The sequence below is a fragment of the Colletotrichum chrysophilum genome (genome assembly GCF_026319265.1).
Source record: "Colletotrichum chrysophilum strain AFK26 chromosome Unknown scaffold_31, whole genome shotgun sequence".
NCBI classification, from domain to species: domain Eukaryota; kingdom Fungi; phylum Ascomycota; class Sordariomycetes; order Glomerellales; family Glomerellaceae; genus Colletotrichum; species Colletotrichum chrysophilum.
Window position 1 is genome coordinate 130743 of NW_026517318.1, and position 12386 is coordinate 143128.

General features: G+C 49.6%; 3 protein-coding genes across 3 annotated transcripts; 2 read left to right on the top strand and 1 right to left on the bottom strand.

Moving 5' to 3' along the window:
• Window positions 1–292: 292 nt before the first annotated feature.
• Window positions 293–1321, top strand: COL26b_004883 (uncharacterized protein; the record flags this gene model as incomplete). The annotated part of the gene is made up of 1 exon (XM_053177745.1): window positions 293–1321. The coding sequence occupies one exon, from the start codon at window positions 293–295 to the stop codon at window positions 1319–1321; it is 1029 nt and encodes a 342-aa protein (XP_053038267.1).
• Window positions 1322–5278: 3957 nt separating this feature from the next.
• COL26b_004884 (uncharacterized protein) lies at window positions 5279–6080 on the bottom strand (the record flags this gene model as incomplete). Its single annotated transcript, XM_053177746.1, is given in 2 exon segments — window positions 5279–5374; window positions 5388–6080. 2 exon segments carry the CDS (start codon window positions 6078–6080, stop codon window positions 5279–5281), a joined length of 789 nt encoding a protein of 262 aa, XP_053038268.1.
• A 1250-nt stretch (window positions 6081–7330) lies between these two features.
• On the top strand, window positions 7331–8510 carry COL26b_004885 (uncharacterized protein; the record flags this gene model as incomplete). The annotated part of the gene is made up of 3 exons (XM_053177747.1): window positions 7331–7715; window positions 7779–7983; window positions 8048–8510. 3 exons carry the CDS (start codon window positions 7331–7333, stop codon window positions 8508–8510), a joined length of 1053 nt encoding a protein of 350 aa, XP_053038269.1.
• Window positions 8511–12386: the final 3876 nt, after the last annotated feature.

Sequence of the window (12386 nt, forward strand, 5' to 3'; positions counted from 1 at the left end):
GATTATGATCTGTTTGTCGTGTAGTGACAATTTATTTCCCTATTCTGAGTGATTGACTATTGTTGGTGTGGTCATTTTGAGGTAATCCGGGGGATCTGCTTCGTTGATATTAATGATCGACCCTTGCTGAAGCAGCTTTCGGCGCCTACTGCTCGCTTCGCTAAGATCAGTTCACCCCTCTCATGACATCGCTATTGACGATAATAACGACAAAGCCGTCCGCCCTTCATCACGACTCTCATCATCGAACACGGACGAAGAGAAACAGACATTTCTAAGACAGATAATGAAGATGACGACAGTAACATTGGAAGATTCAGATGCCCCATGCTTCTCTCACGAGAGCTTCCTGGCCCCGCCGGCTGTAGAGAAGCAACCTTCAGGCATCAAAAGCCCTCATCGGCACAGAAGCCCAGCGCGCCGCTGGAATGGTGATGGAAAGGGAATCCAGGTGGACATCGGCACCCGTTTGCGCGAATATGTCGACTGCTTGAACAACAGCAAATGGAACGTCATCGGAAACCACCTCGCCGACGAGCTCACCCGGAATGGGCACTCCCAGACGCGTGAAGAGCACATCACCCGCCTCCAAGGTCGCACGAAGGGCCTCGCCGGATTCAACATCAAGATCGACACCATGCTCGTCGATAAGAAGGCTCGCGCTGTGGCCGCGAGATACGTCAACCGGATGACGCTGGTGGATGAGAGGGTGAATGCCGACCCCGTGGAGAAGACGATTGAGTTTGATGAACAGTGCTTCGTGTGGTTCAACGAGAAGGGCAAGATTTCGAGGATTGTGACGATCCAGGACAACGACGGCATTCGTGCTCAAAATCCCACGGCAGAGATGACGCCAAAGTTTCTCACGCGGAGCATGCCGGATAAACCGGTTGACCTGGGGTCGTTGTACCGCGCATACGTCATTAGTATGAACCAGCGCACGATGAAGACCGAGTTTCCTAAATTCTGCAGGAAAGACCTTCGACACAACAACAGACCATTCACTGTCCAGGACTATGCACGCAACCTTGATATGAGCCACGAAGTTGTTTCAGGGCTTCATTTCGAGATTAAGGAGTTGCTGGTGGATGAGGAGACTCAGCAGGTTGCTGCGCGATTGGAGCTCACGGGAACACCGACGTCGATGTTTGCGGGCATCCCTCCCAATGGCAAGAGTATCAAGTTTAACGAGCACTGCATGTACCGATTCGACAAGGGCAAGATCTCGGTGGTTTGGGCGACGATGGAGCTGGACGTTGTAAGGAAGCAATTGGAAGCCAGGGCAGATCGGAGGAAGTCTTCCATGTTGGGAATCAATTGAGAGAGGAAGTTGGAAGTTTGTTGTGAAGGGAGCAGACGCTAAGCCTTACGAAAGGCCTCGGCGGCGTTTCGGTCTGTGGGGGATTCTACGCGGCATGACGGGCTATTTTCCAGAGGTAATCCACTCGTCATGGGGACCGATCATCACCTTCCCCTTTCACAGTTTTTGGTTTAGAATGTACAAATAGCATCTTCATCCACATGTTCAAACCAATGTAACCATACGCACAAACTTCGGACGATTTTAATGCTCCGTGTTTGTATAGGATATCTCGGGTACCCTGAAGCCTAGGCCGATGACTTTTCAGTAGGCAGTGGCGATGGGGTACCTACATAAATAAAGTATTTAAGCATTCCTAGTCTCCCCAACTCACATGTACCTTCATCGTTCCACTTTAACAACAATCGCGGTCATAAATCGCCCCAATGTCGACACGCAAACCCATTTCGACTCCATTTGGTCCCCCTTACGACCGTGTTGCCATCGTTGAAAGTATCAAGCAGTGTTTCGAACTGCTTTCGCGAATAGTCTCGTTCAGACCCGAGTGCATAATGAGCCCACCCTGAGAACGGATGGAGCGATGACGAACTTCCCCTTGAGATATTTCGGATCCTCAGGTTCAATCACAGAGTAGTTGACCTATGTGAGTACATCTCGATCTCGCTCTCTCCCTGACCGAAACTGACAGAGTCCTCGAAAAAGGTACGACACTTGCCATACGTGGAGAGTGAGAAGCCGGTCTACCTATCCACGCAGAGCATAAGCTACCTTACCTTAAAGACTCACATCACTTTTCAGAACCCGAAAGAGAATTCAGAACCAAGCAGCCACTTGTGTTTGAGCTCTGACTGTTGGAAAGCGAGAAGATTCCAGAAGGAATCGTCGCCCTTACAGGGCAGGCGGATGGGGGCTTAGCTATGTGGTGGCTGCTTGACACCCGCACTGATAATGATGATAAGGTCCCGTGGGGGTTATCTGAGGCTGATTGAATGTGCTTAATATAGGTGAGGTCACTCCTCATGATGCGTACAGACACGTGCTGGACGAGGAGATACCCGAGGACGAGCCCTGGCGGACCGATAAGCCCCGGCCGGCTTAGAGTACTTCAAAGAGCTTAGAGATAGTCTGATCTCACTTAAGATGATTTCGAATCTGACGCACATACCTGGGGGAGACTGGAAAATTTGGCGAGTGGAGGATTTTAGAGAGGGCACTGGGTCCATGTAGGTTTTGAAGTTGGCTGGTGGTTATTATGGTTTTTGGTTACTGATTTTATGGATTTAGGAAGCTCGGAATATCTAGAGGAATGTGGTTGGCCCGACGAGCATCGGTTTGATCGGTTAAAGTGTCGGAATTCATTGAAGAAAATGCTAAAGAAACGTTAGGACACTTTAGGTGTGAGGAAAATTTAAAAGATAAGGAATCACTCATAGAAAGAAATAGGCGGTTGAGAGACGTAACAGTACTTTTGCTTCAGATACGAAGTGTCTTAGAAACACCCAGCAGAAGGCCTAAGCTATCTTTTCTCTTAGCTTTTGCAGACTATCCTGGCCCTCGCCGACGCAGCGAACATCATTCGGAAGATGGTCTAAGACGTCAGCGGCCAGTCTGAGCATATATATGCATGCGTCGTATTGCATGCTCTTCTCGAGATACCTGGTGTGTATTATTTTGCTCAAAAGCGAGACAGACTCAACTATCAGAGTGATCCAAGGGCTCATTGAGACGACAGGTTCTTCTGAAGAAGTACAATCCTGCATCCTATCGGCGCGCGTTCTGTAAGCCGTCGCCGCTGCCTTCCGTATGATACATTTGCTCTCGGTCCCAAACTTGAGTACGTTAACAATCTCGCGCTCAGCTTCTTGCCTTGTCTCTGTTATCTGTGCAAGTAGGTCTGAACGGCTTGCTGCTTCAAGTGCTTCTACCATCTTGAGAATGCCAAGGTAGTGCTTCAAATTCAGGTCGAACCAATTTAGTCGACTTTCTCGGTTTAGAAAATGAAGCTGCCTCTCGCAGATTCCGAGAAGCGGGCGTATCGAGGTTGTGTAGATCTTCAATGCGTCGAGAGTAGCTTCCCAAGTGGACAAAAGGCTTGTTTCGTCTACCCCTTCCCTCAAAGCCTCCTTCAACGACGTGATTGTCTTCCATAAGTAGACATTAGCAACAGAAGCAGCTGAAAGTATCTCAGTCGCTGTTTTGTCGCAGACTTCAAGCCCGTTGATAAGCCAGTCTTTTGATTGAGGGAGAAACGAGCCAACGAGGAAGGCCCTGACCAAAAGCCACACGGGTTCTAAGCAAGCCCCTTTCAAGCCGGATGTCAGTGAAGCCCTTAGGTTTGATGTCAACGAGCTTTCAGTATCCCACACCACTGCCGTCCAGTAAATTCTGGTTTCTAGGTCTAGAAACTTGGTAGAGACCTGCTCGGCAACGACAAGATTGCGCGAGGAGCCAAACTCTACCAGTGACCCCGCCTCATCGAGGTGATTATGGCTCCTTCGTTCCCGCAGTCTTTGAATCTGGGAAAGCGCAGTATGAAGACAAGTCAAACCATCGATCCCGTCCATGACCTCGTCATGAGGGATGCCAGTGGGAATCGGGGTCTGTGCGAACAAATATAAGGCTAATACGGATTGGTAGGATACTCGGTTGATGATTTTGAGCATGTCTCTTCTGGCAGCACGCCAGCTCTCTCTGACTAAGTCTTCGGTAGAGTTCGTCGGAAGGCCGCCGTAGCTTTGGAGGATCTGAGGGGCCCATCGTGCTGCGAAACCTTTAATGGCCGTTCGTAAGAAGCACTCGATTTCGTTTCCCAGTTCTGCTTCTCCACGATCAGGCGTTTGCCCATCCCCCGGAGCTTGAGACACCACCTCCTGTTTCAAGTCACGATCGAGAGACCTGAACATGTCTATCACCGATGTGGTTCTGGCTCGACTTGAGTTCTTGCTAACTTAGTCAGCCTCCGAGTCCAGCATCGCCCTGGTGGCTACTTGGTGAATCTTACACGAGCGGACAGCCATCTACTAAGAGCGCAAGAGAAGGTTCGAGAGTTTGGTTGACAAGTGATTCAAACAATGCGTTCATATAGGGCTCACTCAGTCTAGCCCCAGGGACATTTGCCATATCCAATATCTTCGCAGCCTCTGGCCTTGGATCCTTTTTATTGGTGTTCTTCATCCACTACTTGACATCAGACTCTGCAGGCTCAAACTCACAACTCTTCCTGTGCTCACTTACGGTGAAGGTGCAAGGTTGCTGTTTCAAGGCGCATCGAGAACAGGAGCCGCGCCAATCTCTTTCACCTGGTTGATAGCCACGTTTCGAGGCGTTGCATGCAACTCGGGAACGGCGACAGTTGTCGCAACTTGAATATTGCTTCCTCTGTTTGGAAGATGGCATGTTTCTAGCGCTCAAGCTCCGTAAGATCTGTTACTTGAACTGAACAAAAGTATAGTCAGGTATGCGATGGCGCTGAAAGCAAAAACAGCTTCAAGTTGATCCGACTCGGTAATGCTGACACGCGGTCACAGCGGCGCTAACCCCACACACAACGCTGGGTTGCTTAGAAATACAACCAGCCCAGAGTAATGTTAGACGCGAGCGGGACCCTGTATCTTTGTCAGCCATTATTTTGCCATGCTTTCTCGACACCTGCGCTGATTAGTACACAATCTCTTCTTTGTGATGTATGGCAAGTCACATCCAGCTTGGGGAAGTACGTAAATCGTCAACGTCAAAGCTGGCAACCGTTTCTCTATTACAGAGTATCAAAGCAAACATGGAGGAGGGCTTGAACGCTATGTTCCGACTGTCCTGCGGTGCCTCAAGTGTTCACTCCGTAAGATTACAGCTTCCCTAGATAGTCAACCACCATCGAGTGCAACTCATCGTCGCTCATTCCCTTCACACCCAACAATATGTTGTCTAGCTTGCTAGAGAAATCACAGCCATAATCAAGAGTCAGCGACCCGCAAAAACAGAATCCCAGCATCGCAGCATCGACATCTGCATCTGGCCCTTTGGCAAGCTCTGCGAGACACTCTCGACGGAGTACTTCTGTGTCTTTGACAGACGTGCTCCAGTCTATCCCGTCGACATTCTTTGCGTATCCAATGAGCTGCTTTTGAGTAACCAAAGCAGAATGAATAAACACAACGCGGTTCGCAGCCTGAGGCCGGTTCCGAATGACGCCGAGTACGGCCATCGCGACATCAGCGAGCGTCGTCGCGCTGAAAGGCACGTCGCCACCGTTGTACAGGATCGCTTTATGATCTTTAAGATCCACGATGAGGCCGTTCTCGAGACCCCAATCGAGGAAAAGTCCATTCGCAATGGCCGTGAAAGTGAACGCTGGGTTTTCCCGTGACATCTTCAGGAGGTAGTCCTGGACGGCAACCTTTGGGGCACAGACGGGCAACTGCGCGCAGAGGGAGTTGGTGGAATCCATACCAAACTCGGCTGGAATGAAGACCTTGACTCCGGCAGAGACGGCGGCATCGATCAACGGTTTCTGGCCCCCGATGGCAAGCGTGGCCAGACACGATATGACGACGTCAATGCCGGCTAAAGCAGGTAAAAGAGATTCGACAGAGTTGATGTCGACTTCCATGATCTCCAGGCTTGAGTGGACAGGCAATCTGGAAATGTTTCCTCCATTCCGAGTGAGGGCCGTGACGCGGAAACCAGCGTCAAGGAGGACTTTGAGGATGGGGCCGCCGAGGTTGCCGGTGGCGCCAGCGAGAGCGATACGAGTGTAAGACATTTAGTATTGAGGGAGTATGTATGATCAATGAATCTAGGAAGGTTGATGGTTTCAAGAGGTCAAACTGGTGCGGACTGTTGCCTTTATATACTTCTTCGGCTTAAAGGATTGCCTGCATGATTTCACCAGTGGCGAGATTTCTATTTCGGATGTGGATGCCGTCCTCGTTTCTTCAGTGAACGATTAATCTTTCGGCCCCTTCGTTCTGCGTGTGTGATCCTGGGCTACCGTTGTCGGTTCCGGCTGCCGCTCTGGAGTGGGTCATGTCGGTTCCGTCCACCGGCTCCGACACTCGGTGCCGATCACTTATGCGGTGCCGACCAGCAGAACCGGTCCTGGCAAAGAACTTCAAATACAACGGCGATAACGGCGATAGTAACATCAACAACTTCAACAGAAGAAGAAGAATACAGCAGCAGAAGCGACAGAAATTGAGGCCAGGATTAACAGATATGTATATTCTCATTCATCTCATTTCAACTTAGTCGATTTTTATACATTCTCTTCATTCTGAGAGAAGAGATTTCGAAGTGATTTTCTTCGCTCCCACCAGTCTTCATTGTCAATCCAACCAACTCGTGTTCAAGGCCAAGCCAGTAAGACCCGAAACGGACCTATCAAAGCTCTGATCACTCATTTATGTCTGCGTCGCAGCTCACGTTGCTTTATTGAAGAACTCAGGCTCGGTGGAAAGGCGGATACGGCCCTGCGGCCCGCTGCGGGTGGAGACTTTATTATACTAAGAGCGTGTGATTTGCTTTTCTTTTCCCATCACAATCACAGATCCCAGCTACTTGGTCCTTCGTGGCATGTTCTTGGCCTTCGGAAGAGTTGATTACTGCTAGGGTACTGAGTTGATTGGCTGCATTGACTGGGCCCTGGGCAAACAAGAGGGACAACATCTCAGCCTTCACTGAAAGCTGCAGCTGCAAATGCGGATGAACTGTTCAGAAGCGCGGATCGCCTTCCGCAATAGGGAATTCAGCCGAAGAAATCCTTCGCTGATTGTTGGAATGGAACTGTTGGAACCCCTTTCGATACAGCCGGGGTTGTTGACGCGAGCCCCATCGGCCTTCACGCGAGTGGTCGGGGAAATCAACGCTAGTGTTGGTTCTACCTCATGTCGTCCCCCCTTCTCCTCTTCTCTGTCTTCTACGAATGTCCCGATTTCATCCAGGGACGATCTCGCTGCTCTGAAATGTAAACTTTATTTCATTCTCGACTTTTGACTCGTCACCTGCGGTCTCAACATGTCAAATGAACCGACGCCCAGGGAGTCGGTGCCGACTGCAGGGCCGAACGCGACGCCGGGCTCAGATGTCAGCCCACACTCTGTGGCCTCGATTGAGGTCGACAAGGCTGCGCCTTCAGAAAATAGCTGGAAAACTGAGCCAGACCCATTCATGTCGCTGTCTCCCAGCATTCGAGACTATAACTTTGAGAACAAACGTCGATATCACAAGTTCAAAGAAGGACGGTACCTCCTGCCAAACGATGACCCTGAGCAGGAACGCGAAGACATGAAACATGCACTGATTGTTAACCTATGCGACGGCGCCCTTCATAACGCGCCTTTGAATAACCCTCGGAAAATCCTGGACATCGGTACTGGCACTGGGATATGGGCCATAGACAGTGAGTCTTGCTCTCTGTATTACTATATTAGCCTGAGGATACTCTGTACTGACTTGCTGATAGTGGGTGACGACTACCCCGACGCTGAAGTCACTGGCATCGATCTTAGTCCCATCCAGCCTCCATTCGTACCTCCCAACGTTATGTTTACTATCGATGACGTGGAGGCAGACTGGCTTTACCCTGACAACTCTATCGATTTCGTTCATGTACGCAACATGGCACCTGCTGTTAAAGACTGGCCTCGGCTAGTTGCACAGGCATACAAGTAAGCTCCGCCTTGGTTTCCCACAGTTCCTCAACAATATTACACGTTCCGCTAACCCGTGCAGAGCCCTTAAACCTGGTGGATGGATTGAGCTGGTTGACATGGCATTCACGTTCTCTTGCGATGACGGCACGGTGCCCCCAGACTTTGCCCCTATCAGGACCATGAACTACCTCAGGGAGGCTCTCGACATGTATGGCGTGGACATCTACGCTGCATGGAAGTTTGCAGACTACATCAGAGAGGCTGGCTTCGTCAATGAGAGGTTTGATACAAGAAAGGTGCCGGTGGGCACATGGCCAAAAGACCCGTTCATGAAAGCAATCGGTGACTACTGTCGAGCTGTCAACTATGACTCTTTGGGGTCGATTACAAATATCCCTTTCAGAAAGGGCCTAGGCTGGACCAGTCTGCAGGTTGAAGTGTTCTTGGTTCAAGTGCGCAAGGATCTGCTAGATGACTCCAAGCACTCATACAACTACTTTCACTCTTGTTGTGGCCAGAAGCCGTATGAAACAGACGGATAAGTTGTATTAATAGTGTCTTCAAACATAGAAAATTGTAATAATTGCACGAATGTATCCACGCTTTCTGCTTCAGCCAAGTTCAGAATCATCGGTGTTACTGTAATTGAGATTAATCCAATACGCGTGAGTGTGAGGGTCTGATATTGAATGACGGCAAAGAGAAAGGCACCATTGTGAGACATCGCCTGCCGGTAATCGTCTTTTTTGGCAATGGACGAACTAATAGTTGAAGCCTGGCCTCCCGACACTCGGCAACTTGTAGTTTTATTTTTCTTAGATAAGCGCCCGAAGCTGGTGTACCGACAATTTCTAAGCGTCTACAATCGTAAACCTCAAGTTCAGCTTCGTCTCCTTTATAGGTGCATCCAATTGGAAGCCTCCGTTGGACCCCCACACGGTTACCTCCTTGATAGCCTTCAACCCCAGTCTGTACTTATGCTGTAGAAGCATCCAGGCTGTTGAAGCGCCATTAGGGCTGCCCAGAACTGCAAGCCCCGGATCTGAGTCTAACTGAAATGTAATCCGCTCGTCCCAGCCAGGCACACTCTGATGTCCCTCCTCGCGTAATGCTTGTAGAACAATATCGAAAGTCTTTTCATAGACAATATGCGCTTGGAAGATGAGCTTGAGGTTGGTCATCTCAATTCCCATTGCCTCACAACCAAGCCACCATTGAAAGTAAGCAAAGTCAGATAGAGTATCGAGATCGGGGACGTCTCCTTTCTTATATACAGACTTTGTGTACTTGGGACTGAAGTTCGAATCGAAGATGAAAGCGCCTGAAGGTGCGTTTACGACGTTGGTATAATGCCCTCCTGTTGGCTAGAAAGGCGGAGTCAAGTTAGTATTGCGGTCGCGCTATTATCAACTGCCGGGTGTTACTTACCTCTCCCACCCGTAGATCTGGAAACCGAAACTTCCGGTCATGAACTGCGTTATATGCCATTCCTTTCTCCCTGTCGACCGGGAAATCGGGGTCCGCGAATGCTTCGTCCAAGTCGTCTTTGAATTGCGGCCACTGCTTGGCCGGGTTGAAGGGCCAGCGTGCGTTTTCCTGCGTCCATCCCCACTGAAACATATCTTCTGGTTCCCTGAAAGGGCTGATGATAGAAGCTCCGCCATTGTACTCCTGAGCCTGGTCATTAGTGAGCGGGAAAAGTTCCTTGAGCCATTTTCCCTTCTCAATTCTGCCATTGTAATCCTCGAGAAATGAAGGGAATGATGTCTTGACCCGCTTGGTTAACGATCCATTGAGAGACAGTTTGGCCCCTGTCGTTACAGGAGAAGCGCAAGCGAATGTAATAATGAGCAGAAAAACCAAGAAGAGGACACAGGCACTCTTTTTACTGAATGAATGAATAGAGTGAGACATTTTGAAACGATGCGGCTAACAGCCGGGTGAGGCTAGGGATGGCGCTGGGATGCAAAGAATGATTGTCGCGACATACGCAACGTGGACAGCGACAGAACAATTAAATAGCTTTTCATTCCACCTTCAATACCGAGTTACAGCATTTAGAGAGCATAGACTCATATAATTACTTACAATGTGGGGCAGAACTCTATCTGCGGCTATCCCTGCAAAATAACCCGATTGAAGTTCAACAGGCAATTGCCCCCGCGATTGACCAGGGCATGATCCGAGTTCTACAGAAGCGGTTTACTATCTAGGAAATAAATCACGGATATGCCGACTAATGCTTTATTCTCACTCGATCAATGTGGCTTGGCCACAGGCTCACACACTATCCAGCCGCACCTCATGAGCAGTTAAGATTCTTGCTCGACTCTAGGTGGCTTTCTCCCTTGACGTTCTCACATCATCAGTCTATATTCAAATTCAATGCCCTTACTCAGTGAGTAATTATAGCAGCATTGCTGTCAAGCCCCATATGTCCCCAAGGTGAAATCCAAGTTCGGAACTTGAAGGTCGTAGCTGTCAATCGCGGTGAGCTCCGATCGCATGCTGACAGAACTACATACCGCGCTGTTCGTTGGGGCAGGGAATCAGGGGATGTGTCTGAAGTATTTAATTTGGGGTTTCATTGACCTTAATCGTCGTGTAGCGATTGTCGGCTCTTCAACCAACCCGATATATCGGTGCTCGGGAGCTTCTGGTTCCCGAATCATGATGCAAGTAGAAGGAGACTGAGACAAGACTATACGCTTACTGTCGGTATTAAAGTCTCCTGTCAGTATATGCTAAGAATTTAGTTATTCTAAAGATGCTTTAACTTGGAACCACGTGAGCTGCGTTTTCCAACAGCCTGCGTATTATCGCTTGTAGGTGTACTGGTTTCTGCAGCAAGCACTCGACGACGATGGTGGCCCAATGTGATAATGCATTAAATATTCTTTTATTGCGTGTACCTAACCTAACCAATGTTTCTTCTTTGCATTGGCGAACATTACTTCAACATGAGTTGATATCTCTCCCGAAGGCCCTCAGGGAAGAATAGATCCGCGCCTGGGTGAGCTTTATTTCACAATTGGATACGAAGTACGTAATCTTCGAGCCTCTCACTCATTCTCTCTATCATTGGAAATAATCCAGCTCAGGTCTGCGAGGCTGACTGAATGGTAGATGGCCGCGTCGTCTCAGTCTTTGTAAAGAGTCCACCTTCTCGGTCGAGCTTCACTTGGATTGAGGCGATAATCCACCCTCAGTACTGCACCTCAATTTGGCGAAGCCCGACACTCCGGTAGATCGGTAACAGCGCAGTTCTGCTACCATGTACTAACGTTGTGTTGTTCTGGTCAAGCGCCTTAACGCCGATTTGGCTTCTTCCGGCTCGGCCGAGTGGCTGAACAGAAGCCAGAAGTGGATGCACCCTCGGGATGTGGAAAACTTCGGGAACTGGGCCTTGGATTCTTCAAAATTCCAAGCGGAAAAGAACCCCACGAGGTTTTTTGATTAAAGTACGCGTGCTACCTCGCCCACTTAATCGAGATTCCGGTAAGGCGCCGCCCGCAGTCTCTCATGCGCACGTGTACGTGGGGGCGGTCCGATCGAGAAGAGCCAAAATTGACGAAGAGAAGACGGAGAGAATTCTCGAGTTGGTTTAGCAAGGAGTCGCCAAGGCTTTAACGGAGGCTTTCGGCAGTGAGCATGACAAACGTGGACGTCAGCAGCTTGCGAGGCCACGACACTCAGCCTTGCAGGCTTTGATACAATGGAGAAGAAACAATTAGTGAAAGGAGCTCAGAATGGCTAGAATTAGAGGAGGCGGACTCTCGACGGAGAAAGCCATACGCGTTCAGAAGGGAGGCTTCAGCGGCTCTGTGAGCACATGAAGGTTGGTAAGATGCTTCTAGATCCAGACCATCAGATGAACTAGTGGACCGATCGACAGTTGGGAGAATCCCTGCAGGCAACAGGCTTTAATGCGCATCTGCCGGCATCTAGGCGACGCCTGCCAAACTAAACACCAAGGTAGGAGTGAGTGACAAATTCTAACTGGCCATCATTCACACCCTGACGCCGTGCTTAATGCACACCTGCTACTGATGAATTGTGACCGATTTCTAAGCCGCCAGTCACTCGTGAAGCCTGTACAGCCCCTTTTTCTAATAAAAAGAAATTCCTTCGTGGCGAAGGAAAGGTTGTCGCTGATATGATTGTTATCACCTTGTCAGATTGGAATGGCACTGCTCCAAATACTGGACAGGGACTGTGGGGCATAAAAACGACGTCGGCCAAGTCGGAGGGCGAGCGGCCGCCATCACCGCGACCATCCGCATGTACCTCGCAACATACGCGACGTGCTTGTTGCTGGAGCCGAAATCCCTACTTCACGGCTGAATGTCGCAGTGTCATACACAGGGCATGTCGTAGTATCAAGCAAGTCATGGCACACATATAGGTTTGCTTTCATC